General features: G+C 34.5%; 1 protein-coding gene across 13 annotated transcripts in view; it reads right to left on the minus strand.

The window, feature by feature from the left end:
* The window catches only part of LOC145801898 (uncharacterized), a 598,157-nt gene that overhangs the window by 66,503 nt on the left and 505,349 nt on the right, over nucleotides 1-26,305 (minus strand). For 3 of the 13 annotated variants that reach the window (XR_014343709.1, XR_014343711.1, XM_082893698.1), the window contains exons 3-5: nucleotides 8,124-8,175; nucleotides 1,364-1,413; nucleotides 760-811 (exon numbers count right to left, since the gene is read on the minus strand). Coding sequence is in view for 5 of the 13 variants with exons in the window: in XM_082893698.1 (XP_082749824.1) it covers nucleotides 760-811; nucleotides 1,364-1,413; nucleotides 8,124-8,175 (154 nt within the window). In the remaining 8 variants the exon portion in view is untranslated. Of the gene's footprint in view, nucleotides 1-759; nucleotides 812-1,363; nucleotides 1,414-8,123; nucleotides 8,176-8,675; nucleotides 9,274-26,305 lie in introns of those variants that run through there. The other 10 variants (XR_014343710.1, XR_014343714.1, XM_082893701.1 and 7 more) reach the window with 7 other exon arrangements.

The following is a 26,305-nucleotide window of genomic DNA, read 5'->3' on the forward strand; positions in this document are numbered from 1 at the left end:
CCATGACTCATACTGCCTCTAAGATGTTATGGGTTTGTTCTCTTCTACAGGATTTTGGTATTCGTGCTCCTACTCCTATGACCATGTGTTGTGATAATCAAGCTGCTAATTTCATTGCTAATAACTCCGTGTTTCATGAGGGCACGAAGCATACTGAGGTTGATTGTCATTTTATTCGAAATTTGTTGTTGCGCAAGCAACTTGTGACACCGTTTGTACACTTTGATGATCAATTAGGTGATATACTCACCAAACCCCTTGCTCGCTCTTCGTTTCAACGTCTATCTACCAAGCTGGGCATGTTTGATCTCTATGTTTCAACTTGAGGGGAAGTGTTAGAATATACAGTCATCTGTTATTTTTTGTGTTAAGTGAAGGTACTATGGTCATATGGTCATATTATATTTCATATAAATATTTGCGGTTTGTTTTAGGTTTATTTTAAGAACCTAAGAACATAAGTTAAATAAAAATCTTCCTCTCCTTGTTCCTTCTCTCTCTCTCTAACCCTAATCTAAGTTTTCCATACTTTTACACTTCAACTGAAACCATATTTCAAAATTTTCTTCTAAAATAATAATAGCCGAAGCTGTTCAGTGGCAATGATAGATAGAAGTTCAAGAAGCAATAGTACATATAAAACGGAAACAAAAAATATAAATAAATTTAATTAAAAAAAAACAAAAAAACAAAGACAAACAAACAAACAAACTAAGCATCATTAAAGTACCAAAGAATGACATCAGACCCGTTGCATACCCAAAGCATGGGGCAATTAGTGAAGAAAAGCAACACCTAGCATAGCTCCCGCCTGCAAAAAGCAAAAATTCATAGAAGGTAAGCAGCCTTCTATGAGTTAGTCCCACAGATGTGCCATTTCACCCAAAGAATTAGTCCCCCATTTGCTCAACAACCACCTAGTAACTAAATAAAGATTACATTAGTTTGAAAAGTAAAGGACATAAATGACTCAAAGATATCTGAGAGAGAGAGAAGATAATGGACAAATTTTATTGCAACATATCAACTCAAAGATATCAACTCAAAGTCATCCAACCTTTTGTGGATTAACTATGGACAAATTTTATTGCAACATTGAATATTAAATATCCAAAGCAGAGCACATGCAGTAATCCAAGTAGTAGTCACAAATTAGAAAGTAATCCATCATCATAATTATTGAAGTGACAAAAAAACCAAGCAATTCAAACATCTTCTCGAACAAAACATTTTAAAAAAAAAAATCCATGTACTAAACAGATGTAACGGCCAAAAACATAGAAGAAAGTAGCAAATTCAAATCCATAAACTCAAAGAACATGAAAAAAATTAAAAATAATAAGAAAGGCAGGAAGAATCAGACCCCAAATAAAGCCACTGAGTCGACAATTGCCTTGGATGGTTTTCCTTGTACTGAAACAAACCAAAAAAGTCAAAATTAATATACGGAGAGAGACAGGCATCTTCAATACAAGACAATAATGAATTCAACAAAAACAACTGCCCAAGTCCAGAAAAATACGTTAGTGTATACAGCTAAACAAATGAGGGAAGCCATGCTCACCAAAAATGAAATGTATTAAAAACAATCACACAAAGAAACGTAACCTTGTTTTGAGATCTACTTAACAATACACAGATCAATTGGAATTCATCCAGTTAATTTCACCAAAATGAACAACATTAAATGGTTCAGCAGTTCAAACTCGTCATATCAACCTTAAGGTTGTCGGTTCAAACTTGAGGACAGCCACTTTGTGCAAATAATACCAAAAAAATTTGTGTTCTTGGGTAGGGGTTTTTTTTGTTGTTTCTTTGTTTCTGAATTTTTAGGATAAGAAGGAAACCCTAATTTCAGTGGTAGTAGATAAGAGCAGAGAGACAAGAAACAGGGGATGTATGGATTTGTGCCAAAATGGGGTTGAATGCAACACTGACTTCTGGACGGTTGAGCATCCAATTGAGCTGCCGGCTGAAGATCAACCTGTCAAATGCCCAATGCCAGACTCCTTAGTTATGAATGTAAGGCCTAAGTATTAATAATTTCAATAAATTAAATTAGCGTGTATTCATTATTTAATTAGATTAGTAGAATAAATTATCCTTTTATCCATTATTTAATTTGTATTGGATAAGAAAATATATAAAAATAAAAGAGTTGTTTTTATTTTATTTCCCAACTCAGAATATATAATCTCACCCATATCCCATTACTAATAATCCTACAAATTTGTTGGATTAATTATCTATTAGATTATAATCCTGAAATAAAATTTCAAAATAAATACAGAATTATTGGGTCCACGGATTAATAATCACAATCTCATACTCCAATATTGTCAATCAAACATGCCCTAAGTGAATAAGTTAAAGTTTTATTAAATTGACATTGATTTATTATTATTATTATGAAAACACACTAATTTTATATTTTTTGAGTCATAATTAAAATAAAAAACAAAAAAACAAATTCATAACTAAATAGAACAAAAGATATAATTAAAAATCTCATTAATCATAATTAAAGTAATGTTATAACTAAAAAAGAATACAGTAACTAATGGTGCATATAATACACCCTTGTAAGAGATATGTATATTAAACGGCATAATCTCATCTGTTTTTGCTCTCCCTAGAGGCCTTTATATAGGAATCTTGTGGATTTCGAAGTCTGAATTTCAACCTAATCTATAAATATAAAATATTTTACATATTATATTTTATTGTTACTAGAATACAAACAAAAGACAAACAAGCAAGTGGTGTGATCACATGCTGATTTATTTCTGAAAAACAGACACTTGGTGGTGTAGTCATACGAAAGTATAATCTTTAGCCCATGGTTTTGCCAAACTACCCATGGTTTTGTCAATATATTGCATTGTCTATATTCTATACCCCCTCATCACCCATGATATCACTAAAATCATAGTTTTCATCATATTCTTCAAATATTTCATCCCATCCTTCTAAATCTTGTTCCATCAAATATTTCTTTCAAAAATGTACATCCCTTTTTAGATAAATATGTCCCCCGAATCTACTTGTTCCAAATAATCATCTACTGATTCATAAGGCAATCCTGGAACAGTAACGCCCCCAAAATTGAAACTATATACTATCTAGCACAGTAAGGATGTAGATATAATAATAAACTCACATTCACAACAAATCCCAACTTTTCTCTTTCACATTGAATTATAATTTCAAAGTTACAAATTACATATTTACCGTTCACAGTTCAATAAGTTAGAGAAAACAAAACAATTGCCTCATGGGCTTACAAGTTTCAAATATGGCCATCAAAGAACAAAAGGGCCCATAATTTCCCAAAAGAAAACAATGTAAAAGTTTGACTATAAGATTACAATTTCAAAATATCTTTAAGTTTAATACAAAAGGGTTGGTCAACTTATTCTCCATTGATGTGGTTGCGGTTCGCTAAGTCCTGAAATGTTGTTAGATAGGAATGAGCAATTGTCCAGTTGAGAATACATTTAACCAAATATATAAACATTTGATTTAAATATGCATTATCACACCTCTTACTCAAAAGCATTTAATTATCCAACACACATTATTTAACCAACTTCTACATTTCTCCATCCTTACACAGATAGCTAGTGGGCACCTCAAACATCTCTACATTTGTCATCCTCACACGATCGGACAAGTGGCCACCTCAATTTTTCCCACGCGAGTAAGACCATAGTTTACTATAAACAAGCCATCAAAACTCAAATTTTATTCCAAAACAAAGAATCTCAATACATTTCACATTACCCATGATATTTCCCTTCTATGACCAATCAAGACCCATGAACATTAATTAGGGTTTTACTAGACAATTAGGGCGTTTCATTTCCTTCTTTCATTTGCCTAAATTCAAGATGTGTTCACTAGTTTTCATTAAAAATTAATCAATTCATCCATAAATCTTAAGGTTAAACCCACTATCACCATATATATATCATCGTCCCCTTCCAATCACATATCTATACCATGAAATGAACACATATTCAAACCAAAACATAGATATACAAGGGTAAAAGTATTCCTACCTCAAGAGTTGTGAGAGAACAGATGAAAACCCAAGAGATCAACCTTCACAATAACGAGATCCAATCGGTTCAAAATGTAGCCTTAGGTGAGATAAACAACTTTGATGAAGAAGCAAGAATGGATTCTAGCTAAAAATAGATAAAATCTAGTATTTAGGGGCTAGGATTTTTAGAAATGGAGTTTAGAGAGAGAAGCAGTGTGAAAAAGAAAGCCCAAAAAGTGTTTAGATTGAATTTTAAAATAGTTGTCTCGAGCAGACTACTCGAGCGAACTTTCCATCACTCAAGCAATGCACACAATACAAGCAGGCCACTCAAGCGGTAAATGCAAGGTTTCAAAAGTTTTGCAGAGCTACAGTGGGGTAGTTCCTCTCATGAGTTTCAAATAGTGCCTCCAAAGTTTTAGAGAAAAAATGATTGCTACTAATCCCAGATCATGAGTGGGGTAGTTCCTCTCATGAGTTTTCAACTGACGAGACCCATATGCCACAACTTTACCCTCTTACATCAAAACACACCCCAGCTTCTAGACTCCGATGCTAGTTCTCATATCTCTAGTAATTCCTCTTTTTTTCATACTCTTCATCCGGTTACACATAATATTATACTAGTTGATGGATCCTCCCGACCTATCAGTGGCCAGGGTACATTCCAGCCCACTCCATCTCTCTCCTTACCCTCTAGTCTCTATGTTAACTCTTTCCCATTTAATCCTGTTAGTCAATTAACTAAAGTTTTTCACTATTCTGTCTTTCTTCATGTGCTTTGCAGGACCGCCAGACCAAGAATATGATTGGTTCAGGGCATGAGAAGGATGGCTTATATTTTCTAGACACCGATGGCTCTCCTCCTCCTACTTCTACTATTTTGAGTGCTACCGTGTCTCTCTTAAAATGGCATTTTTGTTTGGGTCATCCATCCTTGGCCAAGCTTAAGTTAGCTATTCCTAGTTTAAGTCATGTGCCTCAACTTAAATGTGAAGCATGTCAGCTTGGCAAACATCACCGTAGTTTCTTTTCTAGTCATAGTATTAGTCATGTGTTTGTATCCTTTGATGTAATCCATACAAACATATGGGGTCCTTATCGCACTTCCACTGATAACCGTTTTTTTTATTTTGTTATTTTTATGAATGATTATTTTCAAATGACTCGGTTGTTTTTACTACGGCAACGGTCTAACTTGCCTCATATAATTTCTAAGTTTTATACTGAAATTTTTACTTAGTTTAGGAAATGTATTAAAACATTTCGGACTGATAATGCCTTATAATGCCTTAGAATATGTGCAGTCTATTGTGAATACTTTTTGTGATGATCATAGTATTACACATCAAACTAGTTGTGCTCATACATTCCAGCAAAATGGTGTTGCTGAGCAAAAACACCGCCACTTGTTAAATATTGCCCAAACCTTGATGTTCAACATACATGTTCCCAAACAATTTTGGGGTAATGTTATTCTTACTGCATGTTCCCTTATTAACCGCATGCCATCAGCTGTTTTACAAAACCGGTATCCATTGTCTCAGTTATACTCCACTTGTTCCCCGTTTCCTCTTCCTTGTGTTTTTAGTTGTGTGGCCTTTGTCCATGTCCTTGATTCGGGACTAGATAAGTTACCTCCCTGTGCTCACAAATGTGTTTTTTTAAGTTATTCTCATACTCAAAAAGGTTATCTATGTTATCATCCTGAATCCCGTCGGTCCTTTATTAGTGCGAATGTTACCTTTTTTTTAGTCCTCTTTTTTTTCCCCTTCTGGCCAGCGGTTGTCAGATGATCTTATCTCTTGTTGTGTGGAGTCATCTTTTTCTACTCCTACTCTGTCAATGCCCTTTGTCTCCCGGTCTTCTCCCTCCCCTCCCATCAATTTAGATTCTTCTCCACCATCTCCTCTATAGGTTTATCAACTGTCCCAAGCTCGTCTCATTGTTTCTTATGGCCCGGCTTTGTCAGAGGCTCCTACCCCTCCTCTACCTATGGCTTCTAATGATTTACGTATTCCATTGTGTCGAGGTAAACGTACTTTTACTCAGCATCCTATTGCTCATTTTGTTTCTTGTGCTCGTCTTTCTTCTAGTTTTCACTCCTTTGTTTGTTGCTTGTCTTACCTTTCTATTTCGTCTTCTTATCAACAGGCTCTGTCCATGTCGGACTGGAAACATGCTATGGATGAGGAAATGAGTGCTCTTTATCAAAATCAGACTTCAAAACTTACACCTCTTCCTTCTGGGAAACCTACTGTTGGTTGTCGTCAGATTTATACTTTCAAGTATCATCCTAGTGGTACTGTTGAGCGGCTCAAAGCCCGTCTAGTGGCCAAAGGTTATACTCAAACCTATTGTGTTGATTATCTAGAGACTTTCTCTCTTGTGGCTTGACTTAATTCTATTCAAATTCTACTTTTTGTTGTCGTTAACCAGTCTTGGCCTTTATATCAACTTAATATAAAGAATGCCTTTCTTCATGGTGATTGTCACAAAAAAGTCTATATAGATTAGCCCCTGGCTATACTGTTCCTGGTAGTAAGCATATGGTTTGTCGACTACGGAAGGCTTTGTATAAACTCAAGCATGCTCTTCATGGTCTGATCGCTTCAGTACCATTGTGCTTACATATGGGTTTCGCCGTTCCACTTCTGATCACTCTGTTTTTGTTCACAACTTATTTACTGGGGTCATTGTTTTCATTGTCTATGTGGACGGCATCATCATTTCTGGCAGTGACTCCACCAGCATTGCTTATTTAAAGCTTTATTTGGGTAGGCAATTTCAGAATAAGGACTTGGGCCATCGTCGATATTTCTTGAGATTGTGATTGCTCGCTCATCTCGGGGTCTATTTCTTTCTCAATGCAAGTATGTTCTTGATCTTCTTTCTAAGACTGGTCTCTTGGGCACTTGTCCTAGCGATACTCCTATGGACTCCTCATTTAAACTCGATGGTGAGACTAGGCATTATTTCCTGACATTGGTCGGTATCGTCATTAGGTTGGGAAGTTAATTTATCTTACTGTCACTCGTCCAAATATTACTTATGTTGTGAGCGTTGTTAGACAGTTTATGCATGCTCCTCGCCAACCCCATTTTGATCTTGTTTGTCATATCTTGTGTTACCTAAAAGAAGTTCCAAGCCGCAGTCTACTCTACCGTTCCTCTTCTTCCTTGTCTGTCACTACCTTTACTGATGCTGATTGGGTCAGTAGTCGAACTGACCGTCAATCTACATCTGGACATAGCACATTTTTTGGGAGTAATCTTGTTACTTGGCATAGCGAGAAACAATTGGTTGTTGTTCATTCAAGTGTTGAGGCTGAGTATCGTGCCATAGCTCATTCCACCTCAAAGATGTTATGGGTTTGTTCTCTTCTGCAAGATTTTGATATTCGTGCTCCAACTTCTTTGACCATGTGTTGTGATAACCAAGCGGTTGTTTTCATTGCTAATAACCCCATGTTTCATGAGCGCATGAAGTATATTGAGGTTGATTGTCATTTTATTCAAGAATTTGTTATTGTGCAATCTACTTGTGACACCGTTTGTACACTCTGATGATCAATTAGGTGATATACTCACCAAACCCTTGCTCGCTCTTCGTTTCAACGTCTAGCTCTATGTTCGATCTCTATGTTCCAGCTTGAGGGGAAGTGTTAGAATATATAGTCATCTGTTATTTTTTGTGTTAAATGAGGGTACTATGGTCATATGGTTATATTATATTTCATATAAATATTTGTTGTTTGTTTTAGGTTTATTTTAAGGACCTAAGAACATAGGTTAAATAAAAATCTTCCTCTCCTTGTTCCTTCTCTCTCTCTCTCTCTAACCCTAATCTAAGTTTTCCATACTTTTACACTTCAACTAAAACCATATTTCAAAATTTTCTTCTGAAATAATAATAGCCAAAGCTGTTTAGCGGCAATGATAGATAGAAGTTCAAGAAGCAGTAGTACATATAAAACTTAAATAAAAAAATATAAATAAATTTAATTAAAAAAACAAAAACAAACAAACAACTAAGCATCATTAAAGTTCCAAAGAATGACATCAAACCCGTTGCATACCAAAAGCATGTGGCAATTGGTGAAGAAAAGCATCGCCTAGCATAGCTCCCGCCTGCAAATAGAAAAAATTCATAGAAGGTAAGCAGCCTCGTAACAAAGAAACTGAAGAAACAAAATCCCACAGATGTGCCATTTCATCCAAGGAATTAGTCCCCCATTTGCTCAACAACCAACTAGTAACTAAATAGAGATTACATTAGTTCAAAAAGTAAAGGACATCAACAACTCAAAGATATTAGAGAGAGAGAGAGAGAGAGAAGGAAATGGACAAATTTTATTGTAACATTGAACACTAAATATCCTAAGCTTAGCACATGCAGTAATCCAAGTAGTAGTCACAAATTAGGAAGTAATCCATCATCATAATTATTTAAGTGACAAAAAAATCAAGCAATTCAAACACCTTCTTGAATAAAAAATTTAAAAAAAAAATCCATGTACTCAACAGATGTAATAGCCAAAAACATAGAAGAAAGTCGCAATTCAAATCCATAAACTCAAAGAACATGAAAATAATAATAACTAAAAAAAAAAAGGCAGGAAGAATCAGACCCCAAATAAAGCCAATGAGTCAACAACTGCCTTAGATGGTTTTCCTTAATGAATTCAGCAAAAACAACTGCTCAGTCCAGAAAAAATACGTTAGTGTATACAGCTAAACAAATGAGGGAAGCCATGCTCACCAAAAATGAAATGTATTAAAAACAATCAAACAAAGAAACGTAACCTTGTTTTGAGATCTACTCAACAATACATAGATCAATTGGAATTCGTCCAGTTGATTTCAGCAAAATGAACAACATTAAATGGTTCAGCAGTTCAAACTCGGCATATCAACCTTGAGGTTGTCGGTTCAAACTTGAGGATAGCCGCTTTGTGCAAATAATACAAAAAATTATGTGTGTTCTTAGGTAGGGGTTTTTTGTTGTTTCTTTGTTTCTGAATTTGTAGGATAAGAAGGAAACCCTAATTCCAGTGGTAGTAGATGAGAGCAGAGAGACAAGAAACAGAAGATGTATGGATTTGTGCCAAAATGGGGTTGAACGCAACACGGACTTCTGGACGGTTGAGCATCCGATTGAGCCGCTGGATGAAGATCAACCTATCAAATGCCCAATACCCAATGCCACACTCATCAGTTAGGAATGTTAGTGAATAAGTTAAAGTTTTATTAAATTGACATTGATTTTTTATTATTTTTATGTTAGTGAATAAGTTAAAGTTTTATTAAATTGACAATGATTTTTTATTATTATGAAAATACACTAATCTTATATTTTTTGAGTTATAATAAAAAAAATTCATAACTAAATATAACATAAAATATAACTAAAAATCTCATTAGTCATGACTAAAATAATGTTATAATTAAAGAAAAAAATAATATAATTAAAGATGCATATAATACACCTTTTAAAAGATGTGTATATTAGAATTTTCTTATTATTATTATTACTATTGATTAGTGAGTTTTATGAAATTGATATTGATGATGTTTGTGAAGATTTACTGCACTTATTGGTTCAAGTAATTTACTTTGTGTAATTGAAATCTTTTGCTACATACCTATTTGTCATATCTCAATGTTTTACGAGTTGCATTTTGATTTATTTTTTAGTTGTTGTGCTTATTTATGGGTGTTGCTTGGTAGCTCGAACGTTTAGCAGTTCAAATTGGTGTAAATGATGTGGCTTGATAATATGGCAATGATGTAGAAAATAATAATTATTTTTTAAAATTTTTTTTATTTATTTTTTCAGGATACTAAATCTAATTGCTCTTGATGATATACAATTTCTTGAGATATTTTATCAATATTTTTTATAGTAAATTCTATATCTTTAGTAGCACCAGTATTTAGTAAATTTTGTAAAAAAGTACAACGTTGTTGATAGTTTGCGATTAATACTACTACTTGATTACGATCTCCTAACATATCCTGGATATAGAAATGATGATAAACACTCTTGAAAAGGAAAAACTTATTACTTCTTATAATTTTAAGATATTTTAATTTTAGGCCCACTATGTTTCCAAAATAAGAACAGTATTTAAGGATTTTGACAGTTATCTGAACGTAGTTGGCGTAGGGCTCTAGCATTGGCAAGTTTCCAAAGGTAGCTAACCTTAACCTTTCCTCCTTAGATCAGGCTCAGCACAGATCTGTTTTGTTTCCTACCTCAGACAGCAACTTCAGAAATTTCTTCTTTGATTAAGTAGGAGACATAATATCAATAATTTGACATACTGTAGTAACACACTCTTTTCTGAAAATTTTTAAAAAAAAAATTATCGAACAAAAATTTATAAAGAAATGGATTTCTGTAGACTGTTAAATTGCTAGAGTATTGTTTGCTCTAAGAAGACCTGAGAATCAAACTTCTTTCTTAGTCTCAAGTATACTCTAAATAATCTCTATCCCCTTTTGCTTGTCCTTAAGGCCTTTATATAGGCACCTTGTGGACTAGAGTTGAGCAAAGAATTCGTAAAATCCGTAATTCGATCCGGTCCAATCCAATCTGGTAGGTTTGGATTGATTTTTTGAATCCGTGGTTCGGTTCTGGATTGAAAAATTAAAAATCCGTAGTCCACGTATTGGTTCCGAATTGAACTCCACGGTTTCTTATTGGAACCGATCCGAACCGTATACAAATAGCCTATATTTATATTATACACACTCCCCCATAGTATCTGCTCTTATTCCATATAAAACCTAAACCCAAACCTAAACCCGCATAGTATCTTCTTTTATTGCTTTTATCTATTGGTTTTTAGTTTTAATTTGTAATGGTCTAAATATTTATGTGAAACCAGTGTTCTTATGATTGTTTAAATTCTAGAACAGTATATCACCATTATGAAAAGACATGTTGCTATCGTGGAAGTAATATGATTGGTTTTTATGTTTTTATGCTATTATTATGTGTATCTGTGGTCCTAAATTGATCCAATCCGTGTTTAAATGGATTGGTTTGGATTGATTCCATGATTTAAATGGATTTGATTGGTTTCAACTTTTCAAGAACTGTAGATAACGAATTGGTCTTGGTTTTATCCCAATCCGGACCATGCTCACCCTTATTGTGGACTTCAAAGTCTGGATTTCAACATATTCTATAAACATAAAAATATTTTATATATTATATTTTATTGTTACTAGAATACAAACAAAAGACAAACAAGTAGGTGGTGTGACCACATACTGATTTATTTATGAACAAGAGATACCTAGTGGTGTAGTCATATGGAAATGTAATCTTTAGCCCATGGTTTTGTCAATCTATTACATTGTCTAGATTCCATACCCCCTCATCACCCATGTAACGCCCCAACTGTTGGGTCGTTAATAACTCAAATCAACCTCAAATTTATAATTGCAGATAACTCATAATCTCAAATATACAAATCGTCTCCATAAATAATTAACTCAAATGTCTCCAAAATATAAATTATACAAATCTCCAAAAATAATATATAGTTGTGGACTAAAAAATCTCCAACTTAAATAATCTCTTTAGATGCTTCAACTCCAATCGCCACGAAATTTGCTCCATACCTGAAAAATAAATTAATTCGGGAAGTATACAATACAATAGGATTAACAAGGCTCAGACAGAGAATAAATCAATAGGGATCCAACAATTACACAACCAATTAGATTCGATAATCAAGAAATTTACCCAAATTGCACAAACAAGTCAACTTAACAGATGATAATTTATCAGGACGAAATACCCAATCCTACTCGGTACATAACCAGTGGCCGGCCTCACCCACCTCACCCAAGCACAACCGCTTATCTAGGCTATTGGTCCAAGCTATTAGCAAGGTCTACTTGATCCATATACGGAGCATTTTCACGTCATTTAACCAGACAAATCAACACTGACTACACAGAACAACTTAATGAAATTTATCAAATGACTAGAGTAATCAAATGAATCAACAACGAATAATTCCACAAAATTTACCAAACGATCAGAATAATCAAGAGGAGTACAAATTTACAGTAATTAAAATAAACTCTTTGCAAAGAGATTTAAAGAAACATATTGTATACCATCCGAATTACCTCAAATCAATCTCCTCCGTCACCAACACTCGAATCTCGATATTTCTCCATGGATCTCCAAAGTCTAAGGCATAAGGTATGTAAGGTTTCACAAAGTCTACAACTCTCCTCCTTTATGAAAATTCCTACTCTCACTTTAAACATTCTTAATCTAAACGCTAAATCTATATAACAAATGGAGAGAGATATGGGGAGAACCATAGAAAGAAGTTGAGAGGTGAGCTCAATTTATAGATAAGGATACTTGGGACAAAAGAAAAGGAAAAATAATAAAATAAAGTTTATTTGGTGGGCAAGAAAGGAATGTACTTGGGGAAAAAGAAAAGAAACTTCCATGGAGACAAAGTAACTTGGAGAGAAAGGAAACTAAAATAAATAAATAAATAAAAGACGTGAATAATGATAATAATGAAATGGAGGTAAAAAGAGATAAAACAAATAGAGAAAATGAGTTAGGTTCTCATCTAAAATTTTTACCACCAAACAGTCACGAATATCTCTCATTAAAATATTAATACCTCAAAAATACGGGGTTTCACAACCCATGATACCACTAATATCATAGTTTTCATTATATTCTTCAAACATCTAATCCCATCCTTCTAGATCTTGTTCCATCAGATATTTTTCAAAAAATTTACATCCCCTTTCAGATAAATATGTCCCCAAATCTACCTATTCCAAATAATCATATATTGATTCATAAGGCAATCCTGGAACTGTAACACCCCCAAATTTGAAACTATAAACTATCCAGCACAGCAACGATGTACATATAATAATAAACTCACATTCACAATGAATCCCAACTTTTCTCTTTCACATTAAACTATAATTTCAAAGTTACAAATTACATATTAACCGTTCACAGTTCAATAAATTAGAGAAAACAAAACAATTGTCTCATGGGCTTACAAGTTTCAAATATGGCCATCAAAGAACAAAAGGGCCCATAATTTCCCAAAAGAAAACAACGTAAAAGTTCGACTATTAGATTACAATTTTAAAATATCTTTAAGTTTAATACAAGAGGATTGGTTGGCTTCTTCTTCATTGATGTGGTTGCGGTTCGCCAAGTCTTGAAATGTCGTTAGATAAGAATGAGCAATTGCCCAGTTAAGAATACATTTAACCGAATATATAAACATTTGATTTAAATATGCATTATCACACCTCTTACTCAAAAGCATTTAATTATCCAATACACATTATTTAACTATGTAACGCCCTCAAAATAATAACATTAAACCTATCAATATAGACATGCATGGATATAAAAAAGTTCCACATTCTTCTATTCATCAGAGTTCCATTACCAAAAGTATTACATGTTAACGACAAAAGCAAATGCCCTAAAGGCTTACAGCTTCCAAGTTAACACTTGGTTACAACCAAAGAGTACTAACTCATTTACACCTTTAGCCCTTGGCCTGAATATACATGTAATACATCACGAAACAAAACAACAAAAGTCTGCCCGCCTCTAGCCTCCAAGCTACGTCCTTGGAGGTGGCATGCTACCTGTACCTGAAAATGATATTCCCATATAGGGTGAGCCACAGCCCAGTAGAGATATGCTAAACACAGTATGAGCAATGACTAAGACATTAGCAATTGATAAATGTTCACTTTTCACAAACCAATTCATAATCCATTTCCATTTCTTATAAATTTCACAATTTCCATCAATGGCTCAGAACCTGGCCAACCACTTATATGAGACAAAGACTCATATTAAGCATTTTCCATTTTTACAATAGATAAACACACAGGTTATATCAATATCTCAACAGATAAGCATACAAGCTATATCCACATTTCAACAGATATGCATATTAGCTATATCAACACTTCCAATGACAAGCATATAAGCTGTATCAACACTTCCAATGACAAGCATATGAGCTGTATCAACACAATATCTGACAAGCATATGAGCTGTATCAGTGGAGTCCATCCCCTATCTCCTCCCAAACAACATCCGGTTTAGAGGTCCATCCCCTATCTTCCCCTAAACCGTGGAGTACATCCCCTATCTCCTCCCACACACACAATGCATATATACACAAAGGTCATATACACAATCAATCAATACATAACGTTAATGTATTCTATCAACCGTCATATTCTATGACATACCCAATTGATTAGTTTTAGTTTTCCTAATCGTCATGCATTGTCTACAACAATCAAAACTACCCTCCACCGGTAGCCCAAGCAATTATTTCTAAACAGATAATAAAAGCTCCAACGGATAAAATATCAATGCTTTCAAAAGCGAGCGATTTATAAATCCAACTCCATCATTTCACAACATAATGAGCCAATTACATTATTTCCAACACAATTCCATAAGTTCACAATTTCCCCAAATTAATTATGCCAATTAATTTATACAACAAATTAGGGTTTTCTACCCCATTTTCCAATATTGACCCAATGGCCTAATATCAACAACCAACAACTATATCATCACTTTGAGACGCAAAATACAAGTTATGAGCCCAAAATCACAAAACCCTTTTTACACATTTTGAAACCCTAAGTCCCAAAATTTCCCAAGTTCAACACTCTATCAAAGCAACTAAAAATCTAGGTCAAAGACCATAAGAGTGAGTAGGAATCCCTACCTCAAAAGATGACACCCAACGGAGAAGATGATGAAAACGAACTTGCTCCAAACCACGAGTTTCTTGGATCAAAAGATAGCCCTCGACGATCAACAACTCTTTTGTAAAGAACAAAGGTGAGGAAAACACCCTAGCTAGATCAAAATCTAGAGAGAAGGTAAGCTCTAGAGTGAGAAGCTCAACAATGGTGTTTTTGGAAAAGTATGAGAGAGAAAGGAAAGTAAAAAGTGATTTAAAATCATCCAGCGGATAACTCATATACGCATGACCCGCTTGAGCGGAGAACACAATGCTCGAGCGCCAAGAACAAAATCTGAACACGCTCGAGCGCAACAATACCCGCTCGAGCGCCAAGACACAATAATAAAGCACTTCCGCTCGAGCGCGAAAACCAGTCCGCTCGAGCGTAGATTTTCCCCTCCCAGAACTTATACCCAGAAAGTACTACCCGCTCGAGCGCCAACCGACCCGCTCGAGCGCCACCGCTCGAGTGTAAACAAACCCGCTCGAGCGTAAAAATCATATCTGCAGAAGTTTTGCAGGAACACGAAATACTGGAGGTATGAAATCCCCGCTCGAGCGCAAGGAGACCCACTCGAGCGGACCGCCAAAAAACTAGGCAACAAGGAATTGAAACCAAGGCCTAACCAACCTGTAATAACCCTGCTCAAAACATCCTAAAACTCAATCAAGCGGAATTAAAGGACGACAACAAGATAGATACAACTACCAACTTCACGGAACCGAGTCCGGAATACAACAGAACAGTAAAGGGACAACCGGGATCGCTATAAACTAACTTCCACATTTCTCCATCCTCATATGGATGGCTAGTGAGCACCTCAACTTTCCACATTTATCATCCTCACATGATCGGGCACATAGACACCTCAAACATCCCCACATTTGCCGTCCTCACATGACCGGACAAGTGGGCACCTTAATTTTTCCAGCGCGGGTAAGACCATAGTATACAATAAACAAGCCATCAAAACTCAAATTTCATTCCAAAACAAGGAATCTCAATACATTTCACATTACCCATGATTTCTCTTTTATGACCAATCAAGACCCATGAACATTAATTAGGGTTTTACAAGACAATTAGGGCTTTCATTTCCTTCTTTCATTTGCCTAAATTCAAGATGTGTTCAATATTTTTCATTAAAAATTAATCAATTCTTCCATAAATCTTAGGGCTAAACCCACTATCACCGTTTATGTCCATAGATATATATATCATCATCCCGTCCCAATCACATATGTTAATCTTATGGTTTGATTTGGATGATATCTAAAATATTATGAGATAAATTGTGATTTTTTAATTTCTATTTTTTACAATCATTTGACACAAAAAATGAAAATAAAATTTGTCATTTTGATATAGATTGCATCGATTTAAGAATAACTAAATTTATTGTGCATCTTTTGAATACTTTAATTTAAGAGATTATTTCATTTTTACCCCTATACTTTTACACGATTTTCAATGACCCCCCAGACTATTCTTATTTTCACGTGTACCCCCATACTATTTAAGTTACTATCAATTTTTCCCCTGCCATCACGTTTGAAACAGAAAAAGTTAAAAGAATTACATTTTGGCCCCAAATTTCAAAAGAAAGATGTAAACCGACCCTTTCCTATCAGCAAACCACCACCACCAACCACCACTTCAAGCACTTCTATCTCCTTCATATAACTCTATTTCGCCTCATTTTTACGTCGTTGGATTCAACTCACGGTCTAGTTTTCATATCACATCTCACACGTCTCGTTCTTCCTCTTTTTGCATGCTATCAGAGCTCCGAAAGTCGATAAAAAAATAAGATTTTTCTTCTCGTTTTCTACTTTTCTTCAAGCCATCTTTTGGACTTCATATCTTTCTCAATTCTTGACAGTTCTACTTCATTCTTTCGCCATTCTCTTCACCTCACTTCCTACTTCGCCTTACAATAGCTCACTTTCTCACTTCTTCGTGTAATGGGCGATTTTAGAATGTCGAAAGTTGTTCAAAAACTAATTTTGAAAATTTCAAAACATTCATCTTTTGTTTCTTTTTTCTTCATCTTCCTTATTCTTCTTCTTTTTCTTCACTTATAACATGATGTGGAACATGGTTCTAGGTGGTAACGGAACTGGTAATGATGGTGTTGGCGGTCTGGTGATAGCGTTCTGGTGATGGCAGTGGATTTGGTGTTGTAAGGTGGTGGTGATAGTAATGCTCACGGTGGTGGTATTGGAACTTGGTTGTGAAAAAGGTGGGTTTGGTGTTGTAAGGTCGTGGTGATGGTAATGCTTATGGTGGTGGAAATGAAGTTCAGTGGCCGTGAAGTTGGTGGTTCGGGTGGTGATGTTGGTGAAGGTGATGAAATTGATGAAGAGATATATATCATCTTTCTATATATATATATATACATATCAATAATCTATCTACATAACAACCTCGTTGAAATTGAATAGCTTCATGATTTTCTTCTTCTTCTCTTCTTCCCCAAAAGTCTTTATCATTGTCATGATCCAAGAAGACCCACTATCATCATGTAGCCTCCTCCGATTATGAACCAAGACAAATACAGTAGAAAACAAGTTAATCACTTTCAAACCCATTTTCATTTTGTCTTAATTTCTTCACATTGCCCTCATACTCCTCTCCAACCAACATAGCAATATCTGCCATCTCTCTCTCTAGATCTCTTTGCGGTGGAAAATATGATATTATGATTATTGAATTGTGTTTTCTCTCATCTTTCTCACTAAAATAAAGAAAAACCTTAGATGGATAATTGAAGAAGAAGAAGATCACTACTCGAACCACCAACTTCACCGCCACCGAACTACATTACCGCCACCACCACCATCACCAGTTCTGTTACCACCTAGAACCATGTTCCACATCATGTTATAAGTGAAGAAGAAGAAGAAGAAGAAGAAGAAGAAGAAGAAGAAGAAGAAGAAGAAGAAGAAGAAGAATGGGGAGAAAGAAACAAAAATGAATGTTTTGAAATTTTCAAAATTAGTTTTCAAACATATTTCAATATACCAAAATCACCCATTACACGAAGAAGTGAGAAAGCAAGGTAGTGCAAGGCGAAATAGGAAGTAAGGTGAAGAGAATGGCGAAAAAATGAAGTAGAGCTGTCAAGAATCGAGAAAGATATGAAGTCCGAAAGATGGCTTGAAGAAAAGTTAAAAACGAGAAGAAAAATCTTTTCTTTTTATTATTATCAACTTTTGGAGCTCCGATAGCATGCAAAAAGAGAAAAAACGAGACGTGTGAAATGTGATACGAAAACTAGACCATGAGTTGAATCCAACGACGTAAAAATAAGATGAAACAAAATTATGACGAAGGAGATAGAAGGGCTTGAAGTGGTGGTTGGTGATAGTGGTTTGCTAGTAGGAAAGGGTGGGTCTGTATCTTTCTTTTAAAATTTGGGGCCAAAATGTAATTCTTTTAACTTTTTCTATTTCGAATGTGAAGGCGTGGGCAAAATTGATAGTAACTTAAATAGTATGGGGTATGCGTGAAAATAAGAGTAGTTTATGGGGCCATTGAAAATCATGTAAAAGTATAAGGGTAAAAATGAAATAATCTCTTTATTTAATACATAAAAAAAATTCAACTCATTTTGATATCTTTTCTTATTCATTTTCTTCCTTTGATTGATTTGAAGTGTTTCTTGGCAAGAATGATGCAAGTTCAAAAGGCTAATGAATTCAAATGGAAGAAAAATAGAAGAAAAGATGAGCCTACCTAGAATCTCTTTGCAACGGCTAGCTTTTTCTATGGCTATAAAAGAAGCTTTGTGGAGAAAAGAAAAGACATAAAAATGGGGAAAAATTGTGGGTGATATTCAAGAATTCTTAAAATTTTGTGTTGCGCATTTTCATTGAGCCATATAATTTCTTTGAGAGAAATTTGTTGAGTGTTTGAGCTTTTATTGAAAAGGGTTTTCAATCCCTTATCATTTTTCTTGTAAAAGAGAGTTATATTTTTGTGAGTGATTTTTTTTGTAAAATCACTTGGGTTAGGTGTGACTAGCACCGGATTCACAACTAGTTGGTTGGAGTGATCAGGGTTGATCAATTATTAAGGTTCACTAGCACCTGTAAAGCTAGAAGTGTAATTTCTATTTGATGAATAGTGATGAAATCTCAAGGAGGATCTTGAGGAGTGGACGTAGGCTTGGTTTGAGCTAAACCATTATAAATTAGGTCTTTGCTCTCTCTTCCATTCATTCGCTTAATTTATTTTTATTAGTTTTATTTATATTGCTTTATATTTATTTCTCATTTGAATTAAATTTTAATTTATAACTCATCTTTATTGTGGGTAAACTACCAATAGGTCCTAATAGTTTGACTTAATTCCCTTCAAGTCTTATTGGAAATAAGTCTTGGTAAAATTGTCGCTAAAAATAATTTTTTTGTGACAATTTTTTAGATATGTCGCTAAAGATTGACAATTAGTGACTTTTTTTGTCATGATTTTTATAAATTGTCGCTAAAACTTACAATTAGTGACTTTTTTATGACAAATTTTTCTCATAGGACCTATTAAACAATAAGTCCACTTATTAGGACCTACACGTAAGTACCCCTAATTGTTTCATATTGTTAATTGTTTATTATTTGGGTTAATTTTTTAATTTAGAAACCCAATTCACCCTCCCTCTTGGATTGCTCTCTGGGTAACGATTGGTATCATAGCAAGGTCTCTAGTATTTTTTTTGACTTAACAGTCTTAGAGTTGATCAATGGCAACCATTATAAGAGCACAAATTATTGATTTTCACTCACCTTCCAAGCCTCCATATTTTTCTGGAATTAATTATAGTTAATGGAAAAATAGAATGATGATATATATTCAAGGCACAGACTATACGGTATGGAAAATTATTAAAAATGGTCCAAATATTTCTTTCAAAATTGTAGATACAAAAAAAGTCCCTAAAATAGAAGATGAATGAGATGAAAATGATATTAAGAGTATTCAAGCAAATGCTAAAGCCAATCATATATTATATTGTGCACTTGATCCTAATGAATTTAATAGAATTTCTACGTGTGACACTACTAAAGAAATTTGGGATAAATTAGAAGTCACACATGAAGGCACAAATCAAGTTAAGGAGTCACATGTTAGTATGCTTGTTCATAATTATGAATTATTCAAAATGAAATCTGATGAATCTATTTCTGAAATGTTCACCAGATTTACTGATATTACAAATTCTTTCAAAAATCTTGCTAAAGTATATACTAACAGTGAAATGGCAAGAAAAATTCTTAGGTGCTTACCAAAGAATTGGGAACCAAAAGTGAAGGTAATCTAGGAAGCCAAGGATCTCAACACACTCGGTTTAAATGAACTTCTTAGGTCAGTAATGACCCATGAGATTTTGATAAAGACCAACGATGATGACAATGACAAGAAGAAGAAAGGAATCGCATACAAAGCATCAACTGAAGAAAAAGTTGAAGATAGTAACTGTTAGGTTTTTATTCTTGGCAATCCCAGTTGACAAAACTTCTTTCAGTTGTAATTTTGTTCAACTTTTATTTCAGTGAGGCTATGAGTTATTAGATGCGAATCCAACCTGAATTGTGCCTTGCAGAGAAGTTTGTGGTGTTAATTCTTTCATGATTGCCACTTCACTGACTATGTTGAGGATCGAGCTGCCTGATCAGCTCACAAGGGTCGAGGGGACAGCACCTTGGCGAGGTTGAGGGGTAGCGCCCCAGAAGCAAAAAGCAAAATTGCAGTCGGAGTTATTTTTCTGCTCGAGCAGCTATTCCTGCGCTCAAGCGGAGATCACGAATTTTCAAAAGTTTCACTCGCCTACAAAAGTACTGGGAGTTGTTTTTTTTTTTTGCTCGAGTGGCCATTCCTCCACTCAAGCGTAGACCCTGTTTAGTCACACACATTTTAGTCTATCCGCTTGAGCGGCCATTCTTGCGCTCGAACGAAGATTGCAGATCTGTTTTCTATAAATATGTGGTTCTATCCAATTTTAGGGTTACGGCTTCCAAATCTTCTTCTTGGGTATTAGGGTTTTTATCTGGAGCTTCTTTGCTTATTTCCTTTGATATCTGTGAGAGTTTAATCATGAATTGACTGGATTGTATCAAAGGGTTTGTTTAGTTTGTTTTATTCAAAAAGAGAGAGTCATTCTTTGGTGGATTCCATGAAATTTGGGCCAGAAGCTTTGGTGGATTCCGGAGTGGCTCATCATTGTGGATTCGACATTAGCATTATGAATTCAATGTTGGGCAAGACAATTCCGAGGTGAAGACCGTGGTGGAAGAGGCATATAGGGGTCGGTTCAATTCAAGCATGGATTTGCTAGGTAATTGAGAATACACTCGTGTAATTTCTTTTGTCTTCTTAAGGGATTGTTTTGTGGCTTTTGCCCATGTTTTTTTTATCACAATTGGAGGCACTCCAATTATGGATTTTCTACGTTAAATCGTTGTGTTGATTTGTCTTTAATTGTTTGATTGGGATTGCTATTTACTGGTTAAAATTGATACATAATTACAAATCAATATCTAGAGGATTTTTAGATTTTTCAAAAACGACTCAAGTGATGAGGATGGTGACATTGCCGTGGTCACTAAAAAGTTTAAAAATTTATTGAAAAGAGATAAACAATTTAAAAAAAGATTTCACAAAAAATCATTCAATAAAGATGAAGAAAAGAAGACCAAATAATATGTTATGAGTGTAAGAAACTGGGTCACATTAAATATGATTGTCCTAACTTAAAGAAGATGAAGGAAAAGAAGAAGAGCAAAAGAGCTATGGCAGCATGGGGAGAAAGTGACTGCAGTAGCTCAGATAGCGAATCAAGCGGCTCAGAAGTGACAAATCTTTGCTTCATGGGGATCGAAGATGATGAGGTAATCAAAAACTCTCTTTCCTATGAAGAATTGCTAGATATTGTAGAGGAACTTCATGAAGATTTTCAAAAGATAATTTCAAAACATTCTACTACTAAAAAATCAAATGTTTTGCTTGTCAATGAAAATGAAAGTTTGAAAAAGGAAAATGATTCTTTGAAAAATTCTTTAAATGATTTGAAAATTGATAACAATTCTTTAAAAGAAAATATAGAAGATTTAAATAAAATAATTTTTAAATTCACACAAGGAAAAGAAAATCTAAATCAATTACTTGGAAATCAAAGATATGTTTTCGACAAAGTGGGTATTGGATACAAACCTCACAAGAAACAAACTTTTTATAAAAATTTCTTTGTTAACACTTGCTCATCTAGTAGCCCACATATTACTTGTCAATATTGTTTTAGAAAAGGGCACTTATTTTCATCATGTCCTTACAACAAAAATTTATTAGGAACAAACATGAGATGGGTTCCAAAATCAAGTAATTTACAAACTAACAATCACGGACTCAAGAAGATATGGGTACCAAAATCAAATACTTGATTTTTTTTATATAGGTGTGCTACAAGGAAAAATCCAAAAAAGGAAATGGTACTTGGATAGTGGATGTTCAAGACAGATGACCGGAGACAAATCGGCGTTCACTTCCTTATCTCTAAAAGATGGCGGATGTGTAACATTTGGAGACAACAATAAAGGAAAAACCATCGGTGTTGGTAGTATTGGTAAGAGTCCCTCTCCCATTATTGAAAATGTTTTACTTGCTAAAGGATTGAAACACAATTTACTTGGTATTAGTCAATTGTGTGACAAGGGAAATAGAGTTATCTTTGAAAAATCTCTTTGCAAAATAGAAAATCTCAAAGATAATAAGACTTTATTTGTTGGCATGGCCACCGGCATGAAAATGTTTACGTTTTTAATTTTTTTTGATTTATTATCTTTTAATACTACATGCCTTTCTGTACCTAGTGATAATAGTTGGTTGTGGCATAGAAGACTTGGCCATGCTCACATGAATTTAATTTCAAAACTTTTTAAAAAGGATTTAGTCATTGGACTTCCTAAAATTTATTTTGAAAAAGACAAATTATGTGACGCATGCCAACGAGGAAAACAAACTTGAATTTTTTTAGAATCAAAAAATATTATTTCAACTTCTAGACCACTGCAACTATTACACATGGATTTAATTGGTCCTTTAAGGACACTTAGTGTTGGTGGCAAGCAATACATTCTTGTTGTAGTTGATAATTTCTCTAGATTTACATGGGTTAAGTTCCTAACTCATAAGGATGAAGATTTTCCAAACTTTTCAAAATTATATAGGAAGCTTCAAAATGAAAAAGGTTTTATTATTTCAAGTATACGGACGGATCATGGTAGAGAACTTGATAATGATTCTTTTGAAAAAATTTGCAATGAAAACGGTATAGACCATAATTTCTCGGCTCCTAGAACTCCTCAACAAAATGGTGTAGTTGAGAGGAAGAATAGGACTCTAGAAGAGATGGCTAGAACCATGCTTTGTAAAAACTCTCTACCAAAATATTTTTGGGCCAAAGCCGTTCATATTACTTGTTATATTGTAAATCGGGCTATGATTAGACCCATTTTAAAGAAAACCTCATATGAGCCATGGAAAGGAAGAAAACCAAACGTAAGTCATTTTCATGCCTTTGGGTGTAAATGTTTTGTTTTGAACAACGGCAAAGATAACTTGGGAAAATTTGATTTTAAATCTAATGAAGCTATTTTTCTTGGTTATTCTCTAACAAGTAAAGCATATCGTGTGTTTAGCAAACGAACTTTAATTGTTGAAGAATCAATACATATTGTATTTAATGAATCTAAAATTTCTATTTCCAAGAATATTGCAAGCAATGATGATGCAGATATTAAGCAAGAAATGGAAAACTTAGATATTTTCAGGAAAATTGATGAATCTAAAAAAGATAAACTGAAAGAACTTCATCAAGATCAATGTGGAGACAATCAGAATTTGCCAAGGGAAATAAAATTTATACGGAATCATCCCATGGATCAAATTATAGGTGATCCTTCCAAAGGTATAATAACTCGAAGCTCTCTTAGAAATATTTGTGGTAATTTAGCCTTCATTTCTCAAATTGAACTTAAAACTTTTTCTGAAGCTGAAAATGATGAAAATTGGATTTTAGCAATGCAAGAAGAATTAAACCAATTTGAATGAAACCAAGTTTGGATTTTAGTCCCTCTTCCTCAAAACCACTCCATTATTAGTACAAAATGGGTTTTTCGAAACAAACTTGATGAATCCAGTATTATTATTAGAAATAAAGCTAGATTAGTTGCACAAGGATGTAATCTAGAAGAAGGTATTGACTTTGATGAAACTTTTGCACCTGTGGCAAGATTAGAAGCCATTCGTATGCTTTTAGCATTTGCATGTTTTAAAGATTTTAAACTATATCAAATGAATGTTACATGTGCTTTTCTTAATGGTTATATTTCAGAAGAAGTTTATGTTAAACAACCTTCTGGTTTTGAAAATCATGAATTTCCAAATCATGTTTTTAAACTCTCAAAAGCTCTATATGGTTTGAAACAAGCACCCCGTACATGGTGTAACGCCCTCAAAATACAGTATAAGTCAACCATTCATAAAATCCATAATCATAGGAGAAATATTATATTTCCATTCATCAGAGTCTTCTTTACAAGAGATATCACATGTAATGCTGACTTCTAATAGCAAAATGAGTGCCCTACGGGCTTACATCTTTCCAAGTAATAACTTGGTTACCACAAAAGAGAGTCCTAGCTCTATACATATAATGGCCTTGGCTTGAATACACATTTAACATCAAAACAAAGTATAAAAAAAAAAAAAAAAAGAGTCTTCAACTCCTAAACCTCCCAAGCTAAGACCTTGGAGGCAGCATGTCCCCTGTACCTTAAAAATGGTGTCCCAAGTAGCGTGAGCCAAAGCCCAATAGAGATATGCTAAATAGTATATGAGAATTAACTAAAACATTAGCATCCGATAAATGTTTAACATCTGTAAACCAACTTACACCCTTTCCATAACCAATTAACATAGGCATCCATATTTCAACCCACTTCCGTTTATTATCAAAACAAATTCACTGACATAGTTTATTATTATCCAAACAATTCAAAATGAGACTACAACTCATTCATCAACACTTCAATCATAAACATCATTCATACACTTCCATGTTCTTGCCATTTTACGGAACTACGTCCGAGGGAACCGGCACCCAAATATATATAAGATTTCGGGACTTTCACCCTGGACACTCCGACCAACTTAATTATCAATGGAGTCCATCCCCTATCTCCTCCCAAACAATGGAGTACATCCCCTATCTCCTCCCAAACAAGATACATATACAATGTATTTAACACGTCATATACAATGACCAATTCAATCGCATATACAATGTCTATATCCAATCGTTATATTCAACGACATAATCTAATTGATTAGTTTCAATTTACCTAATCATGATGCAGTTTCTACAATAATCATGACTATCCTCCACCGATAACCCAAAACAGTTATTTCTAAACAGAAAAATAAATCTATCAAACAGATAAATAATTTTATCAACATATAATTTATCACATTTTCCATAGGTGGTGATTTATCAATCCAACTACACCATTTAATCACAATTTCTCCCAATTTCATGATTCTCAAACCAATTTCATAATTATGCTAAACAATTTATTTAATTTCAATTAGGGCAAATCTTCTCCTTTTTAAACATCAAACCCCAAGACTCAACTTCATCAATTATACACAAGTGAGCCCAATCTCAGGACCTTACATACACAATGGAGCCCAAAATTTGAAAACCTCTCTTTCACCATTTCAAACTCAAGCCCTCACTTCACCCAAATTTCCCAAATCCCACCATTTATAGAAAATGACTAATATTTAGGTTAAAGCTCATGTAAATGAGTAGAATATCACTATCTCAAATGGAGAAGCTCAAAGGAGAAGAAGAGAGAAACTCAAGATGCTACAAATCCAAACTTTTCGGATCAATAGATAGCCCACGCAATGCTCTAGCCTTTTTACAAAGGGACTAGGGTAGAGAGACCTAAGATCAAGGAGTATTTGTAGAGAGAGAGGGAGTTTAGAGAGAGGACCTGCTGATCTAGGGTTTTGAAGAAGGAAAAGATCAAAAAGTGATATAAAATCACGCTGTTGCGAACTGATATATGCGAGGCTCGCTCGAACGAAGAAGTTGTCGCTCGAGTGACCAGACACAACAAATACCTCGCTCGAGCGCAAGAAGCGCCGCTTGAGCGAACAATGCGAAGCTTCAGGTCTGCCACCCACACAGACGCATGCTCGAGCGCAAGAGTGCTCACTCGAGCGAAGGAACACAAAACATAGGGCTCGATCAAGCGCAAGAAATCTGGCTCGAGTGAAGAATACCAACCTTCAGGTCTTTTAGAGACACAGACGCACGCTCGAGCGCAAGAGTTCTCGCACGAGCGCAAAAAGCCTCGCTCGAGCAAAGAGGCCAAAACTTGGGCAACAACCATTT

Source organism: Camellia sinensis, chromosome 11 (genome assembly GCF_055761805.1).
Source record: "Camellia sinensis isolate YWXY chromosome 11, ASM5576180v1, whole genome shotgun sequence".
Taxonomy (NCBI): domain Eukaryota; kingdom Viridiplantae; phylum Streptophyta; class Magnoliopsida; order Ericales; family Theaceae; genus Camellia; species Camellia sinensis.